Source organism: Nuphar pumila, chromosome 5, assembly GCF_984573655.1.
Source record: "Nuphar pumila chromosome 5, dmNupPumi1.hap1.1, whole genome shotgun sequence".
In the NCBI taxonomy this organism is placed as follows: Eukaryota; Viridiplantae; Streptophyta; class Magnoliopsida; order Nymphaeales; family Nymphaeaceae; genus Nuphar; species Nuphar pumila.
This window is the reverse complement of record NC_143253.1, coordinates 12,642,078-12,661,631: the sequence shown is the minus strand read 5'-3', so window position 1 is coordinate 12,661,631 and position 19,554 is coordinate 12,642,078. Positions and strand designations below refer to the sequence as shown.

Below are 19,554 nucleotides of genomic sequence, written 5' to 3'. Positions count from 1 at the left end.
AACATTTTATATGAGTTTGTGATGAAACAAAAATAAGACAGTAGAGGAGGTAGATGAAATCCTTTGCAGAAATCACAGACTGAAACCATACTTGAACTGCTTGGAAATTCCATGACCTAGGTTTCTGTAAAAAGCAAAAGAAACAGAACATGAAACAAGTTTCAGCATCATCTAAATGATGGTAACAACAAAGAGCATTTGATAATTTAATAGAAAATAGTTAGCAATTTCCTTACCCCGTACAATGAGTATAAAGAATATGCAGAAGAAATTGCTGTGCCCAGCAAAGACAGTCGATATGCCTTATTTGACAATGCATTTGGTAGAAGAGGAAGGATTGCCAACACAGTCACAACAAAAACCTGTGATTACCAACCAACCAAAGCAGGCATTAATTATAAGTCTTCTACAACAACTAACAATAAGACACAACAGCCAGACAAATATCTTTGTAAGCATAAAGAAAAGTTGTGAACAAAGTCCTGACAGAAAAAACAGAAAATGGTAGCCATAATATTATTTTGAGATCCTTCATTTGAGGCACACAAAGAAATATGTGTTTCATCAAATATGTATTGATAGTCACCTTCACAACAAGAATCATCAAACGGTCGAGCTATGAATCCAAGATACCACTAGAGGGAGAAACAAGTTGGGGGGAACCACATTTTCTAAGAGAATAGTCCAAGAATCCTCCTTGGACTGGCATCCCATCTTTCCTTTTCCTTTTTTTTTCTCTTGGATAACTGGGAAGAAACCACCCTCCTCACCAAGTTCATTGGCATAAAACTCCAGGGCCCCACTGCCCACCAGGGAGTAAACCCAGCTTCAGCCTTGCGGCAAGGGATGTGCAACCACGAGTTCCAAAGAATCCAAACACATGACATCCCGTCAACTTGATGACATCCACGAGTCGCACAAACCAGATGAGCAAAGTCCTTGTGGACTTACAAGTTACAACCCATTTTCTTTAGAATATAAATAGAATTAGCCCAAAAAATTATTGATTCTCTCCTAGTTGGTTGGATTGTAGGTGTGATGGATGCATCATGAAAAACCAGTCCATCCTCATAAATTTCTTACAAATACAAACAACCCCACATCACAAAGGACTAATATGCCTTATGCATTTGTTATAAATATAAACAAAGATTTTTCATAAAAAGGACTAAACTATATAGGTCTTTTATACAAATATTAAAGGAGTGTCACCATTTCGTAGAAGATAATAATGCCCCTATAGCATTACTTTTTTTTCGACATAGAAAGCTGGGGTTAGGCAGACCCCTACCAGTTTATTAGGAAATCACTGAAAACATATTTACAAGTCTACAAGGGGAGAACCTTGTCGGGGTTCGTGTGGGACCAATGCCTATTGTCTATAGAATTAGCTGATATGGCAAGGGTCCTAACAAGTCTATTGGACTCTTTCGGAACAAACCTTATCACTTCTTTCAAAACTAAAAAGGCTTCGGATTAGGAGATCTAACTGACCATGAGTTGATCCCCTGCCTTCCATACTTCTATTAACTTGGACGAAAGAATCTCTGCGAGAAGCCTCGATTACTATGCATGATGATACTGGAATCTGGCTCAGGATTTTTATCCAGCATTGAAAATCTCGGTCAGCAAGACTAGAGTGATCAATGACCCATCCGGCTTTGATGAAGCGACCGTCAAAATTTCGGATCACATATCCCGCTTTCCAGTAGGATCAATCAAGGTTGTAAGTATTGTATTGTAACTCGTATTAGTCGGGCCCAAAGATCTAGGACCTAGAGAGGATTCTTGGGAGACTTTGCTGCAAGTCTGAAGGTCCAAAGGGTCGTCTGGGCGCAAGATGGTACAACAAGGGTTCGGCCACCGCCGAGCTCGAGTCCACCATCCACACTTGGCTTGGGGGTACCAAGGTGCAAACCTACTGAGGTTTGATCTTGATGCAATAGAGAGAAACATGAGAGAGGGACTAGAGGCCAAAGAGAGAAAAGAGAAGAAGGCCTAGGAGACAAGGGAAAGAGAAAGAGTGATTAGAAAAACTTGAGAGAAAGAAGAAGGGCAATTTTGAGAGATAGAGAAGCAACAAGTTCAATTCATAATATGATCTTCAAAGTACAATACAAGGAGAGAATATATAGAGTGTAGAGAGAGTATTTACACTCTACACAAAGAAAAATACTACCCAAGAATAGGTAAGACCTTGTTGACTAAACCAAAATTAGGGACACCAATTCCCAGTCCTCTTTACTTCCTTCACACGTCCACCAAAGTGTCTTCAAGAGGGGAGGTGGGCCCCACAAGGGCCAGCTGGTCTTCCTTGGATCCAGGTAATTCCAATTGAGGTTCAGGTCCTTCTTGCTCTGCTTCGTCCAACCCCGAACTGGATCCGGGTCCCAAATGCGAAATGAGGTAATGCCCATACCAAATGTCGTACATGACTGAAGATGTTGCAAATGCTGATAATGGCACCTCAGGGATGGCTCCTGCTGCAGGATGAAACTTGGATTTGGATCTACAGGGAATGAGTCCTTATTGATTGCTTGAACCACGAAACTTGGATTCGTGTCTTCGACATTTGACTCTGTAGTAATGCTTGGATCCACCCCAATCCCTTGGTATACTGGATTTGGATATGAGTATGTCATACTTAGATCCATTTAGGCCAATGAGTGTGGGTCGTGGTCTTGAACACTAGGATTCATTTTGCTTGATTGGGGCAATGGATCTTGAACTGGATCCTTCAGAATTTTGACCCAGAGTTACCGAAAGCGCCATAGGGAGTGGGAAAGTGTGAAACATCGCGCTTCCAAAATGCGCTGGGAAGCACACAAAAAAATGGGAAGCGAAGCTCGCTTCTCCCTTTTTTTCTTTTTTTTTGTAATATTTATTTATTTTTTATTTTATTTTTCTCTTTTTTCGCTTCCCCTCACTTCCTAGGTCGCTTCCGTTTCGCTTCCCAGGTTGCTTTCGAGACGATTCCTAGTTTGCTTATAAGTCATCCCACACTTCCCGCTTCCTAAATTTTTTAAAGTGCCTCGCTTCTATTCCCGCTTCCTTGACTGGCAACTTTATTTTGATCATATCAAGGTTGTTGACTGGTCGTTAGATGTTGAATTGGATTCAAAGGTAGACATTGGATGTTGTTCAGGTCACCTTGGAGGTTATGAGCCTTTGGTGACCTGGCAGACTCCCTATGATGTTGTGCCACTTGGATCTCACATCCACGGTTGTGCGATGGTGGGTGGTTACCAAACTGCACTGGAGTACCCTAGCTGCCGGAAACCATCATTGGAATCTGGATCGGTCGGCGACCTCCGGCGGAGAATGGCCGGCAACCTAAATCAGTGGGAAACCGAACCTCTAAGTCAACTTCCTGCATGGCTGCTTGCTCAACAATCATTTCTTCAACAGACTTATTATCCTTTGCAATTTCATCTCCTCCGGCAAAGATTGGAGTTGAGGTCTGGTCCACTTCATGTTTCTCCTCGCTGGTGAGAACCAAAAATCGGTTAGTTGAAGGGTTCTGCTGGTTACGCTTCTGCACTGGCCGATTACGATGATAAAACTTGACCTGCTTCCATTCATCTGGAGGGAGAGGGTCAGATTTTTCTTGTTGTGGTTCTCTACACACAAGGCGCACGTACCCTATGAGTGATTCGTTGATCCGCATTGAGGGCATAAATGAATCCTTTGTTCATATATTATTTCCTGGTGAAAGGTGCGCTGATTGATTATGACAATTTCAATGTGCGATCCGGGAACAAAATCCAATGGAACTGATACACAGATTTGAGAAAACGCGCATCTTTTCATCGCTCTGGTGTGATTGTCTACATCCAGTAGGGACCCTTGAAGGAATGTCGCAATTCCCTTAAAGACGTCCTTTGTCTAGCATTCGACCGAAAGAACAGGAAGGCGGATCCATAATGGCACTCTATTAGAAGCTTGCAATTTCAGATCCATGCTGAGCATCCATTGATCAAGGTTTTCCCGGCTACTTTCCATGGCCCACCGTGATGCACGCAGGTCATTTCCTCCAATGTTGTTGAGACGAATCAAAGATGCTTACAAGGATTTCCTCTCGAAAACCCTACCAAAAGGGTCCATTTGAACGGCCCCATCATTTCATCATGGCGCTCCAGAGTGATTTCCAATCTCATACAGTCACCATGTTGTACCATAGTCACCTCCGGAGATGCTCCGGGGCTATGAGAAGCATCATGCTTCTCGTCTCCCTCAGGAAGGGGACGTTGGTTCCCAGAGGAAGCGTCTGCCTTCGAGTTCATCTCTCTCTACTTGGAAGAATCAGCTAACAGGGCACTTCTTATCATTAGCCAGCACTATTGCTACCATAATGCTTCTTGGGATACAATCATCCTGTCAACTTGATTTGTTCCTCAAAAGGCACCAGTAGGGAACAATATTGGATAAATAGAAATTCGAGAATACACGAGCAAATTTATGCATTAAGAGCGAATGATTTAAGCAGATATTGAAGAGCCTACAACACTACATAATACAGATAATCCTCTAGATCCCAATACCACAGCCTCATTTTATACCAACACCTAACACATATCACTTGAAGCAAGAGTAAATATGAAAGGCCCTACAAAACATGAAACTTAGGAATATACATTGCTAACCACAATAAGAAACAAAACAAAACAAAACACATATCAAGGAATTCTACAGAACAGAGGATCTTAAACTAGTCCATAATGGTACCATAACGTACTGGCATGAATATTGCTCTCAGTAATGAGGACACACATTCAATGGTTAAAAAAGTCTTAGTTACAGATCAACAGAAATTATGTTGGTAAACAACATAGACCATGATCACGTGACTTCTCAATTGTGTTTTGACAAAGAATAAAAAACTTTGCTGAGACATGCAAAGGTGTGACAGTTTCTCATTCTTTTTTGTCATTTTGTTCCTAAAAATTGCCCTGAACTTGCACATGTTGCACCATGAGACTATCACCTATCACAACTTGGAATGATGTTGATTCTGACATATTGTGTGCAATGTGAAGTCATTCGAAATACCACATATATTTCTTGAGTTGAACTTGAAATAAGTCTCCAAGTTGATAGCAGTTCCCATTTGATGGATATGGATTTGTAAAAACATATATGACCACAAGCTTCCCAAGCTTAGCTCACTTTTTTCTTTCCTTAAGTCAAGTGGTGCTCAGCTTGGGATGTAAAGTACGCATCTCAAGGCAAGGTAGAGGTAAAAGATTTAGGCACATCATCTTAGATACTTGGAAAGCCTCATCTTAAATCCTAAGCTTCGCAGCCCCTATTCAATCCTAACACAGCCACTAGAAGCATACAAAATAGTAACTATTTCTATAATAAAAGTACTACTAATACTTTGGATTCAACTCTGATCCAGGTTGACCAAAGCTTTGATTAATTAATACAGGAATATTAGGACTACGTGAATACAAAGAGATTTACCCAAGCATTCAAAGAAAATTGAATGGATTGGCGGTCCCAGCGGAGTCGACTAGGTGTGGCATTTGTTCTTGTTGATGCTGTTCCTGTGTGAGACCCTGCAGCATAAATTTTTTAAGTTCCAACCAAGGGCCAAAACCAAAAGCAAGAAAACACTGAAAAAAGATAGACCAGAACACAATTATATGGTGAAAAACGAGTGGGTAAAGCCAGTCATCATTATCTTAAATCACATTTAAACTTTTGCCATCCATATCACTATAGAGTACATTTTCAAAGATGTACCTCAGGCTAAACAAAGCCAACCCCCTTTCTGTCATCTGTTAAGGTCAGATGCAAAATTTTAAGGAACTCTATTTGTGATGCCCATCAGACACATGGGTGGGTAATGGTTGTCGTGTTTGGTCATAGGTTCTCCAGACTTGAGTACCTGACCCTCTTTGATGTGTATACATTAATCCTTACCACATTCCTTTGTACAGATATGAAGCTTGATTTTCAAATATGCAGCCAAACTGTTTATAAAGTCTAAAAAGTAAATTGTGCTCGAAATATACAAACTTACAAATGTACGAAGAGAAACTTACCAGTGTTCCGAGGTCGTGCTTGCCCATTTGCAGCTGATGAAGAAGAAGATGATGATGATGTTCTTGCTGATTGTGAAGAAGTGCTAGATGACATAGGTTCAACTTCAAGGTCAGGATCCTAAAAATTAAATAGATTCTATAATATGGTTAATATCAAAATATGATCACAAAACATAGTGCTAAATACAGAGTTAATCAAATAAGCAGAACAAAGAAGGTTTCTTAAATATCAAAACTAGGTTTTTCTACGTGTCATCCAAATGGCGCCTAAGCCACTGGCCTCCCTAGGTGCTGGGTGCTGCCTAGGCAAGACAGCCTAAGTGACCCACAAAAAGTATAAGAATTTAATTAAAAATATAATAATCACAAAAAATCAGGAAATGATATCAATATTCTTTAACATTTTAAGAAGACTACTAAAACAAGATTAGCATGTCCAAGAAATTACAAACAACACATACAAAATTGCCATTGCAGATGACCTCCCACCTAGTTGCTGCTAGGGGCAAGGCTTAAGCTAGGTTTCCTAGTCGCCAAGGCAAGCACCTAGGCAGGATTTTAACAATTAAGGCAAGTTTAATGAGAAGGTTATAGAAAAATGTGTCATAACTATAATACAAGATCTTGCAATATAACTATGGCAAAAGTTTCATCACTCAGGCTCACATTACAGTAAGATGGCAAGTTTGAGGAAGATATCACTAGTGGGATTTATGCCAGCTAGATGAAGTGGTAGAAAGCTATTATGGTGTTATGTGATAAAAAAATGCTTTTCTGATTAGTAGGGTGTTTCTACAAGAATGTTGCAGGACCAACACTGTTATATGGTGTTGAATCTGTTGATTGTAGGGCAACTGAAAAGCAACAAAAAGGGAGATCTATACCATAAAGATATGTATGCTAGAAAGGATATACGGGCTAAAAAAGAAGGATAAGAAAGCAAATAAATGTTTTTGAAGGCATTCAAGAGGACTATAGTCTATCGATAAAAGAAACGATTTATGGAGTGTTATCTAAAATTATTTGGACATGTGAGAGGACCACCAGTGAGAAAGCAAATCAAGACTTGAAGGGGAGTTATAAGAGAAGATGTGAAAGGCTGGGTGATTAAGGTTGCAAAACTCGCTGGCAAGTCTCATCCAGCTAAAGGGCCTATAGTATTGATGCAAGTGGCTTATTAAATGGCTAGCTTTTGAACACCGAGTAAGGTATTGTGAAGAAAATAAAATTTAAACATTATGTACATGTAAATGGTACGTGACTACACATAATGTCTACCAATCAAGTAGAGATCCACTTGATGCCATGTGCAATGTCAAGAGCCAATCAAGGAACAAATCTTTGATTTTTTTTAGGGATATATGGCATTTTTGGGAGTGAGTATGATGCCTCGAGGTCGAGGATAAAAAAAACCACCAGGTGGATTCAGAAAACTGGTATTATAAAGGTCATTCTTCTCCCATTGCTTCCGCTGCTGCCTCTCAGTGAGCATAATCATGGAAATCAGACTCGTTTAGTCTTTCTTTTCGACTTGTGCCTGATCATTGCTTAACAGACGAGACGATTCAACAACAAATCTGGCGGAGAGAATCTAGCTGGTGTAAAGGAGCAATTGGAAATATACAGGAGTTGGTAGGGGTGGGTGCGGCCCCCATCAATAAGACCTCTGCAGCCTCCCCAACTTTATCTATTCTCGTCCCATATTCACGGGGGCAAGGACAAGATCTACATAAATCAATACTATAATTAAGCAATCACTTCTTTCTAATATATGTTTCTAATCGCCAATCAATAGGTAGATCTATCAGACATACGCGAACACATACTTCACAAGCAATGGATTTATCAAATTCAAAGTGGATTCGCCAATGGAAACGCTCTGATGTGATCGATTTTTCATAAGGATGTTGAATAGTTACAGGTAAATGATTCGCGTGAGATAAGGTAATCATGAAACTTTAACCAATGTATCTTGCAGCTGTAGACCATGTTTCATGAACCCAGTCACCATAGGAAACATATTGTGGATATCCATGAATAATTTGATGTTTCTTTCTCTTGCTTGAGAGAGGATATGAATTTGGAATATCCTATTATGTTGCAGCAAAACGAGTTGGGAAGAAGTTGTCAATAATAGATTACTGAGAGCAATAGGTAAAAGAGATTTCCAGCCAAGATTTAATAGTTGTTCCATTCTCATTCATCCTAGGTAAAGTCCATCTTGTTGAGATAAGAATGAACAAGAACAAATAAGCTTTAGCTAATGTAGAGACTAATTGTTGTTACAAAGACTTCACTATTTTGATTTTTTTTTCAAAAGTTCTGGTATACATGGAATAGAAAGATTCCACTCGTCCAAGTACAGAATTGTTATGAATAATAAAGAAGGATAGGCTTGATGATAATGACAATGATGAAATAAATACCAATTTCAAATATTAGTTTTAGGCTATAGTTATATTTTTGATAGATCAAAGAATGGAACAAGACTTGAAGGGGAATTATAAGAGAAAATGTGAAAGACGGGTGATTAAGGTTGCAAGAATCACTGTAAAAAAAAAAGCTGCAAGAATCATGGAGTGAACCATGTAGTTGGAATAGGCTCGATAATAATGACAATGATGGAATAAATACCACTTTCAAAGATTAATTTTACGCAATAATTACATTTTTTGATGATTAAAGAATGGATTCTAAAGGAAACAACACAAGCATTTCATACATGGCTCATCAACAAGTAACAACAATAACAACAATAACAATTAATAAATTTGGCTTATGACCTGAATATGCATGAAATCTTAATTATCTTTGTAACCAAAATCATCTTCCACCGTCATTTGTGTTAAATGCTGGCCAATATGGATAGATGGTGTTCATAAATCATCTCAGGCAAACCACTTGAAAAAATTGATGCCTAATGCCCAATTCTATCAGCTAGTCCTGCAACACATCACTTACGGATCCCTCCTCCAAACACATTCAGGATCCATTGCCTCATGCTCCTTTATATACATATCGTTCTCTACCAAGGTCATCACATGAGCCTCTTTTGGAGAGGCTGAGTTTATCTAAGCTATGAATCTGTGTTAGCATATACATAAGCCCTAAATGATAAGGATCAATAGTTCATACATCAAGAAGAGCTGTATGAAATATTGCATACCAGAGTCACCAGATTTAACGGTGGTTTGGACATATTCGGCGAAGGCCTAATAATGCTCCAGTTAGAAGGATGGAGAAATGGGAAAATATATTAGTTAAAAGAGGTCGGGGTAGGCCTAGGAAGACATGGATGGAGATGATAGGAAAGGATATGAATGCTTTGAACCTCACCGAGGACATGGCATTGGATAGAAATGATTGGAGGAGAAGGATTCATGTGGAAGACCCAAAATGATTTTCTTTTTTGGTTCATATCGCCGACCCCAATTGTTTTGGGATGAAGGCGTAGTAGTTGTTGTTGTTGTTTTGTTGTAGAGTCACCAGATTTAAGGCTCTATTTGGGAGGTGGTATTTGAAGGGAGTTGATGGAAATGAGTTGGAAGGAAATGAAGGGAAATGGGTTTAGAAGGAATTGAAGGAAATCACCTTGTTTAGGAGCCCATTATAATTCTCTTAAGGATTCAACCCTCTATTTCAAGGGATAATTAATTGGGGGTTTCCAAAGGCATCTGAATACTTTCCGGAGAAGAACTTGGCAAATACCTCCCTCCCTATGAAAGAGTCCAAAATAAAGAAATGGGTTGATTTCCCAGATGTAAAGTCCTTATTTTTATGGTACAGTAGAAATGAAACTTTACAGATCAAGGAATTTTACTACCCATGTTATAACCAGCGGAATTACAAAAATCCATATGAATTAATGCATAATGTTGTTGACTGCATATTATAGCATACGAATGAAATGCATTTATTTCATCATTTACAAGTAAGATGAATGAATAAAAAGTTAGTTGACAACCTGATCATCACAGTTCGTCAGAAGTTATGCTACTCTTCAGGGACAGATATTGTACAAGGAACCTAGATCAACAGAGATAAACGGATGGAAGTAGAGAAATTACGAATCAAAATGAATATCAGCACATTGTTGCTATGGACTTTCTGGGCATAAAGAATAAGAAGCCAACACTCATGAAGAAAAGACAAACTAATTAGAAGACCTAGAAATGAATAATAACATAAAATGCAGAAAATCATTAACAAAGTACACCGATGTGTATACAATGAGGAAAATTATTGAAGAGAATGGTCCACTGAAGAAGCATTTCAAGAAGCATGCAGATCCAATAACAACAAGAAACTCAATGGATAGGTTTCTAAGATACAAAAAGATCTGAAATGAACATCGGATTTTCTTGGTAAGACTATAAATGAAATTGAATCCTTTGCCTCAGATTAGGTAAACATGGATAAGAGCTTAATTCATTCTGTAAATGAATGTGTTTTATATTTTCTTTTCCTTTTGTTATCTCTCTTATCCTTGTATCATGACTGCCTGTCACTCGTTACTGTGATTTACACAAATTTGTGTGTATTCATCAAAGAAAATCCGTGAATTAGGATGTGAAAACCTGATAAGTGTAGAAAGAGACAAAGCTAAGCAAGTACCATGAGGTTAACACCAAGAAGGCGATATGAGTCCCATCTTTGACGACTGTATCAATTCACATAGTACTTCTATTAGTACCAGTATATGAACGGGAATTGATTCAAGATTGGTTCTCAAACAGGGAGTCTATATGGAGAAAAATGTTGGTTTCAAAGGTTAACAAAGGACAACGCAGCTATTTGATTACTTTTTTCTGTAAATAAGGCCATTGGCTCGAGTGTTCAATTTGAGATCATTCTCTTTTCATTGAACTTGTGGGGAAAACATTGCTTTTGCATATGAAATAGTGCCTACTAGAAATTGTTCCAGAAATCTAACTAAAAATTAACAAAGGAAAATAGCAGCAATCAACTTCTTTCTTCTTCCAGACTTGTTTATGATCATTCGCGTGGGGGAATCACCTCTGGTTTTTCTTGCACCAAATAACGCCTTGGTTGCGAATTCAGGAAAGCGTGAAACAAAAGGCAATAAGCGATCGGTTGGAATTGAACCCAAACTCAAACAATCTTTGAAGCCCATAAGCAATTATAACAGCAACAGCAAGATTAAGAATAAAAAGATGAAAGGTAACATACAAACAAGAAGAGGGCAGGACAAAATTCGAAAGGGAGAAAAAAGAGTGAGAAAGAGAATTTTATACGATGTATCGCTGGTAGAACTTGTGCTTGAAGTGGGTGGTGACGTCAGGGCGGGAGGCCATGTGGGGAGGGATGAGGATGTTGGACCAGTACTCCGCCCATCGAGAGTCGCTCTCGTAGTCGTAAGCGCCCGCCGCGATCTTCTTCAAACGCTGAGGGTCCTCCGCCATCTCTCTCTCTCTCTCTCTCTCTCTCTCTCTCTCTCTCTCTCTCTCTCTCTCTCTCTCTCTCTCTCTCTCTCTCAGGGAGAGGGATGTCTTCAACAGCAACAACACCCCACCAACCAACAAAAGGGGAAGCCAGAAAAAGCCCACCCTCACTCGATCTTGAGGACCCTTAAAAGGGAAGAAGAGAGAATTAGAGTTTCCAAGACACCAGAAGCACAGAGCAAGAAGAAGAATAGACGAATATCTCTCTCTCCAGATTTTTTCACACACTGCAATCGGCACCCCACTACCCCAAGGAGCGAGCGACCCTCCAGTCTCCACCTCTCCCTCACCAACCCCAACCGGGCTCTGGTTGTATTGTAGCAGCAGTTAGTGCACGTCACCTTGTGTTGGAACGTCGCAAGTTCAAACCCTATTGCATGGTTGGATAACCGGTGGGAGTCTCTCTCTCTCTCATTATCCAGTCCAGCAATTTTTATGCAAACAAATTATCAAAAAGATTTTTCAGTTCCCTAAAAAAAAAACATATTTTTAGGATGATTGTATGAGGGTGGTTTGAGAAAATGTGAGTGTCTCATTATCCCTTTGATAAATCCATCCATTATGCCTACATTCTTGGGGCAAACAAGCGCCTTACAAATATCCACCTACGAAAAAGCATGAAAAAATAGTTTTCTTACCATACTCCTACTTAATCTTGTATCATGTCTCCTTGTATACTATTCCTAACCGAAAAAAGTGTCACTAAACTTTTTGGTTTTGTCCCTATGACAAATTGAACCCGACAAGGCTTGGCTCATCTTGCCCATGTTCACTTGGCTAGAGAAGTAACCTCAAGGGTTTCATCAATTACAGGTTTGTGCTACGATGATTAGGGGTCACTTACCCAAGGGTTTCATCAATTAGAGGTTTCATCAATTAATGATTTTTTTTTTCATGAGGAACAAGAAAACCACCCCTGAGATCAGAAACCTAATCGCGCTGGGTATACTTGTTGTACTTACTGTCACTTACCCAACAGTGTAAACCCGTGCCGCACCCTTGCCCTAAGGCAATCACCTTGTTTCGGCATGAGCAAAGGACATAAATGCCCTTGCCTCTTCTTATATCAATGGGCTGATGCCCGTGGGAATGGAACCCTTATCACCAGTATAGCAGTCAAGACCCTCTCCCACTATGTCAAACCACTTGGGGGCTAAGGAAAACAATTATGAATATATAATTTTTTGTCTCTGTTTTGTCCTTGCTTTTTCTTTAGAATAATTGCAACCCTACTAATGCCTCTTTAAGAACGATATTTTTCTAATGTCTCTCTTTAAAAAAGCTATTAAACACCAAGAGTGAACCACCTTTCTCATTCATTTACCAGCATTTATTGTATCTTAAATACCATCCTCACCATAACTCCTCCATTCTTTCTGTTTCTTTTATCACTCGTTGGGTTGGCATTTCTCCATAATGATTGAAAAAGGACCCATTTTCTAAATAGAGTAATAAGCTTCTCCTTTGTTCCAATTCTTTATAATATTTTTTTGGCATGCCAAAAAATACTAGAAATTTAGATCTAATTATTGGTCAATTTATTTTTGAAACGTTATTTGATTTTTTAGGTCTCTTCAAAGAAAAAATCATGGTTTCTTCTATTTATGTTGGTTATTTATTTTTTGCTTTTTTTATGTTTCGTGTTGTTGAAGGTTCTATAAGCTAATGACTTGTCAAACCAGTTTGTTATTCCATTATTTTCTACTTTCTTTTTCTTCTCCCTCATTTTTGGTGTTTCAAATTTCAGATTTTGTGTTTACTTACTGCATTGGTTTACTTTGAGTCATTGCACGGTTTTTTTTTCTTTCTTTATTGAATTTTATAAAACGTGTATTCTACATCGTTCTTGTTCTTTGATTCTCTACGGTTTGGGGGGGGGGTTTATAGATATTGACGTAAACGACCCCCGCTTGACACTTTTGCCCTTTATCACCTACAAGTTTAGGCGTCTGATTTTTCAGGCTACAACTTACATGGCACCTTATTTTTCTAGGCAATAATTAACATGGCACCTGATTTTTTTAGGCAACTACATGACCAAGGTGCCTATTTTGTACAGGCATCGTAAGGGTAAAACTGTCAACAAAAAAAACAATTGGCCATGCTTTTACATATTTTGAGTAGTGAATTGGCCATGTCTGACATATTTCTCTAGACTCGGCCAAAACAATGAATTGTACCAAAATTGAGTACCAACTACGTCATTTTCATTTTTTATAAGAGAAATCATGTGGGGATTTATATAAAATCTTTCTTTTCCTTGCTTATATTTTTTAAAATTGATCGCACTATCTTGTAAAATGGTATGTTAAATGTCTCATAATTTGCCAAAATCCTCCACATCCAAAAATTTTTATTTTAGACTTTTTTAATACATTTTTTGCACTTCCACAAATATAGCATAACATTCGCAAAGCAGTTTTGTAAATGTCTCTAAATGTGTGAACCTCTTTTAACTAAATACTCGATGTACCTCTGCAAATATAATATAACTCTCGCAAATCGATTTTTTTTAATGTCCCCAAATGTGCAAACCTCCTTTTACTAAAATTGCATAAGGTTTGTGGACGTCACGACCTTCGTTCACATACAGTGTGAACCTCATTTAACTAAATACTCCTGATGTACATCCACAAATATGTCTTGACATTCACAAATATGTGTTGTGAATATCTTTACCTTCGCATGTTGTCTTATTTGAGCTCGACAATTTCATGTCACACATTTGTGAACCTCATGACTTTCTCTTATGTTGCCCTACGAACCACCTTTAATTAAAATCTCATAAAACCATAATGTTTGTAATATATGGTTTGCATATTCTTACCTTCGCGTAGTCAGGATGACATTCTCAATGTCATTTTGTAAATGTTTTTTACCTTCACATATTTGTTAATTCATATATAAAACACTGTAATTTTTTTTTTATCGTTAGAACCCTAACCCTTTTTCCTCTCTCCTTTGCAGTGATTCCTGTAAAATTCATCTTACAGTATTCTGACGATGTTGTGGCATCCATTTGGTCAACTTTCTTATCTTTCGGTCAACTCAAATAACTTAGGTTGAAATGTGAGTTTCATGTATATGTATTGTTTTATGATATTTTGAAGTTTTTTTTTATATATATATGTGGGGGGGGTGTTGGTGTTGTAATATTTATGTTTGGTTATAGATGATTTATATTTGTTTGCTTGTCTTTTTTTTTTATATTGAGTGATTTTGCCTTAGGGTAATAGCTTGTGTACAAGCATAAGGGGTTAGGGTTGACTATTTACAAGCAATCAATTAGTGTAAGGTTAAAGTTGACTATGTACATGCATTCAATAGGGGTAATGGGGTTATGGTTAAAGTGACGGGTTTTCAAAATGTTTGTTATAGGTAGTTGTGTTAATTGAATTTATGAAGGCTATATGGATGACATTTTCTTACATGTTATTTTCATTTGATGAATGATATGTTGTATGATTGATTTAGACAATTAATGATGGTCTTATAAAGGATTAAAATACACTATCACCTCATTGATTATCCTAATTGGAGATTTATAATGGTGTCTAAAAATAGTAATTTTAAGGAATTTATGGTTTTAATGTCTCGTAAAACAAGATACGTAAAAGAGTTATTGAGTTTTTGATATAGTTATTCTCCAAACTTAAAAAGAAAAAAAATATATAAAAGTTTTGGATAATGATGATGTAGACTCGATGTTATAAAACAATGATATTTAATCATTTTCAAAGTTAAACAAAAAGCATTTGAAAGTAATATGCAAGAAGCAGTTGAAAGTGATGTACAAGAGGAAGTTGAACAAAATATCCACCTAGGAAGCGATGATGGAAATCCTATAGAGATTATACATCTATCTCATACACTAATTATTAAGCTCAGTCCTATGGTGAGCATCCAACTATACCAAACACTTGACAATATTGATGTTCTTAACATGAACACGAAGGGCATATACTTGTCTGAACCAATTATGGCTATAGATATACGTGTAAGCAATGAATAACATGCATCAACAATTAATGTTATATATGATCAGGTGATATTTGCTAGGGATGTGGAGTTACGCTAGCAAACCAGTGCTATTAATGTTCACTGCAATAATGTGGATAACATCCAGCCTTACAGGGCAGGTGATATAACTAAATATGAATTTATGAACATTGTAATCTATACTTGAGATGAAGGTGTTATTTTTATAGTTAAACATAACATTTTTAAATACAAGAATGATATATACATTGAAGCAAATGAAGAGATAAATATAATGACTTTTGATTTAATTTGTGCATCCAAACAACCAATTAGTGGTAGCAGTGATCATGTAGACAACAGAAAATCAGATGATGATTATGGTTATACCATGCTGGGTGAGGATGACTCTAAAACGATAAGAGAGGATTAAGACGTTGATGACATGTGATAATTAATGGCGGATGCAAATGATGCACAAATGACAATTAAAAAGTTGAACCCTTCATATTTTGTACAAGCAATATGAGCATTTTTTGGACAGTAGATTTTTTTTTATTCTAATGAGACATGGTTTAATAGGTTATTGTTCAATAAATTTTCATACAATGAAAAACAATTTAAAATCATTAAAGCAAAGTCATCTCAAATAGTTGACGAGTTGCATAACGAAAAACTTAATGATCGAGAATTTTTTTCAGTAGCTAACAATAAGCTCAAATGATGAAGATATCATTATCAATTAATGATCTAAAGCATTGTCGTGAGTTTTTGAAAGATCATGTGATCAAGAATAACTATAAAACAAAATTATTTAAGAGATGCAGTAAAAAAGTTATTGTTGTATGCACGAGAAAAAATTACAGAATATGGTTTATTGACATTAAAAGATTTATTGCACAAAAGTGTGTGAAACAACGTTCTTTCAAATAAAGAAGTACAAAAGAAAGCATATTTGTGGAAGTTCAATGGGCAACTTTTGAGTGAAAAAAAGTATCTTCGGCATTGATTGCAAGTTTTATTCATGTGCCCCTTTTTGATAACCCGAAGATGACTAAAAAAAAAATCATCAATGACATCAACCATGAGCAAGGTGTAGAGATTAGTTACAAACAAGCATGACGCAGATGAAAAGAACTATATGGTACATTTGAAGTGTCCTTCATGATGATTTCTTTGTATTTGGATCATTTGATGACGATTGATGATGCATGAAATGCATATTATTTTTATATATAATTCATGTATTTTCATGTAGTTTGAAGGTTTAGAACCCATGTTTTGATGTATTTAGATACAAAGAGGACACAATTCAAATTTCACTTGAATCAGAGTTAAAATAAGGAAAATATTACATTTTTAGAGTTTTGGATAAATTTTTTATGCAGAACGGATCCAGATCTGACCCAAGAGCTCAAATTTGGATCTTGAACTGGATCTAAATCATAAATATCCCAAACCCACATGAGCTAAAGTGATTTCAATAAAGATTTTCAAAAAACCACCTCTTTCTAATGCATTTAGTACTTAATTAGAAATGATAAATAATTTAAGCATTTAACTAAAAATAACTTTGTAACTAGATAGTTTTTAGAATTTAGTTTAACTTAGGGAGTATAAATAGTGTTAAAAATTAGGGGTCAACGTTTTTGCTTTTGGAAAAAATGCTAACCCCTTTCCCCTTCTCTCTCTCCTCTCCTATATCTCACTCTCTCTCAAATCCGCCATCCTCTTTCTTCTTCTATTTTTTTTTCTTTTCCATTTTTTTCTTCCATTTTTGGGGGGTTGTGCTTCTTTGGATTTACTGTATTTTTGCAGGGTTACAGACCGTGTGGAGGCTTTCTTCATGTGGGCGTGCCATCTATATCTCTGAAGATCGGCCGAGCCTTTCACCCAATCGGCCTTCCCCCTTCCTCTAGTATCGATCTTCTCTCCAACTCCAATCGGCTTCATACATAGGTGCGGTGATTTGCATGATATAACAGGCTCTTGAAGGCACATGGGTGGACATTCCAAAGCACTAACCGCTCTTCCTCCCCCCTCCCTCGTCGGACGATCCTAGAGGTTGATAAGTTCACTACAGGTCAAAGGGTGTATTCATATTGAGAGTGTGAATGCAGCTGTGGTGAAAAAATGAAAATGCCCCTGGTGATTTGGAGAAGACATTAGCAACCTGCTTAAGAGTTAATTTTTTTTTTAGTTTGTAACTTAATTAGAGTTATAGTGTTTGACTTAGTTGTAAACATTTATGATATTAAAAAATTAAAATTTTTAGATTTAATTTGAATATTCTCCCGTTCCCTGAGGATTCGACCCGTACTCGCCACATTTGTGGAAAGTCAGTTTTTATAATTTTTGGTAGACGATTTTCTAAATATTTTATTGAAAATATATTTTAAAAATACTACTGCAAAAAGATCAACCAAATTTTGGCGCCATTGTCGGGGAACGGCGATTATATTCAGTTCTTTCTAATATTTTAGTTTAATAATATTTGTTTAGTTAGTTGTTTTTATTTGTTCTAGTTAGTAGGATTAGTTAGTAAATATAGGTGTTAACATAGTAAATATAGGATTCACATGTTGTTGTCTTAGAATTCACCAAATTACATGCCTCAAGGAGCCAATAGACATGTGAGTTTTAAAAAACATAGTTTGTGATTTTCTATATCTGCTAAATTTGCTAATTTAGATTTATTCTTGTTATTTTAATTTCATAGAATTATTCTAACATAGTTTAGATTAGTTTTACTGTTTCTACTTTTTGTTTTTGTGCTTTTATTTTGTATTCAGTTTAGTTTAAATTAGATTTAGGTTTGTTCCCATACATCTGGTCTTAGCACCAGTGCATGCAGAGGCGAAGAGCTTTAGGTACTTGCATCCTTTTGCTGATGATCCAGAGAGAATTTTACATTCTTCTCACAGTTTGAGAGAAATGGGTGACATGAATCCTCCAGCTCCTACTCGCGCTATGAGGGAGTACTTCATTCCTACGAAGTACATCCAGACATCCTACATTCGGAGACCCGATGTAGGAGCACCCCATTTCGAGATTAAGGTCAGTGTCATTCAAATGCTCCCATCTTTTTACGGCCTTAGTCACGAGGATCCCTATTGGCACCTTAACGAGTTCCTTGAAATCTGTTCTACAATAAAGATATAAAATTTTGGGGACGATGCTTTGAGATTGACCATTTTCCCGTTCTCATTGAAGAACAAGGCCAAGTACTGGCTAAAGTCCTTAGATTATATAGAAATAGGGTCCTGGGATCAGATGCAGCAGAAGTTCATGAAAAATATTTTCCCATCGGTAGGACGAACCAGTTTAGGCGAGCCATCACTAGCTTCTCATAGCTAGATGACGAGCAATTTTATGAGACCTTGGAGAGGATGAAGGATCTCCATAGGAAATGTCTCCACCATCAGGTGCCAAGATAACAGCTGGTGCAAAGTTTTTACGATGGATTGTCTGACAGGAATTGCCAGATGATCAATTCTTCATGAAGGGGGACATTTATGTTAAAGAGCGAAGATGAAGCATTGAGATTGTTTGATACTTTAGCAGAAAATTCCCTACATCATGCCTCTAGCTCTCGTACCGAGAGACCCACACCCAACATTCCCAAGAAAGGTGGTGTTCTAGAGATTGGTTTGACTGCTGCGCTGCAAAGCAAAGTGGATATGTTTTTGCAAAAGCTAGATCAACTTCTCGCGGGCCCATCCCCCATTCATCAGGTGTGTGCTCTTTATGTCAGTTCAGCATATTCTGTCACTGAGTGTTCTTCGGCCGCTCAGTACCCTGAATTTGTTCATGAACAAGTTCTGTCTAGTCAAGGGTTTGCCAATGCCTCGAATGACCCATTTTCTTCTTGAGTTGGCGAAATCACCCTAATTTTTTATGAAAGAACCAGCAAGCCCTAGTTCCTGCCCCTCCATCCCACCAGGTTAGGCCTAATACTTTCACTCAGTCATTTCAGAGGCCGAATTACCCCCAACCCTCTCCTACCTTTCCCATGGTTACCCCTCAGGAGACAGCTTCACAGTTGCCTTTTAAGGAGAAGATTC

At 37.5% G+C, this 19,554-nt stretch overlaps 1 protein-coding gene across 2 annotated transcripts in view; it reads right to left on the bottom strand.

Moving 5' to 3' along the window:
• LOC149836823 (uncharacterized) overlaps positions 1-11,871 on the bottom strand; it is a 32,808-nt gene extending 20,937 nt beyond the window's left edge. Inside the window, exons 1-6 of one of the 2 annotated variants that reach the window (XM_090005597.1) lie at positions 11,568-11,871; positions 11,306-11,503; positions 6,051-6,168; positions 5,467-5,561; positions 237-362; positions 4-124 (exon numbers count right to left, since the gene is read on the bottom strand). In XM_090005597.1, coding sequence (XP_089861723.1) covers positions 4-124; positions 237-362; positions 5,467-5,561; positions 6,051-6,168; positions 11,306-11,473 — 628 coding nt within the window. In that variant the 5' untranslated portion in view covers positions 11,474-11,503; positions 11,568-11,871. Of the gene's footprint in view, positions 1-3; positions 125-236; positions 363-5,466; positions 5,562-6,050; positions 6,169-11,305; positions 11,522-11,567 lie in introns of both variants that reach the window. The other variant, XM_090005596.1, reaches the window with a different exon arrangement.
• Positions 11,872-19,554: the final 7,683 nt, after the last annotated feature.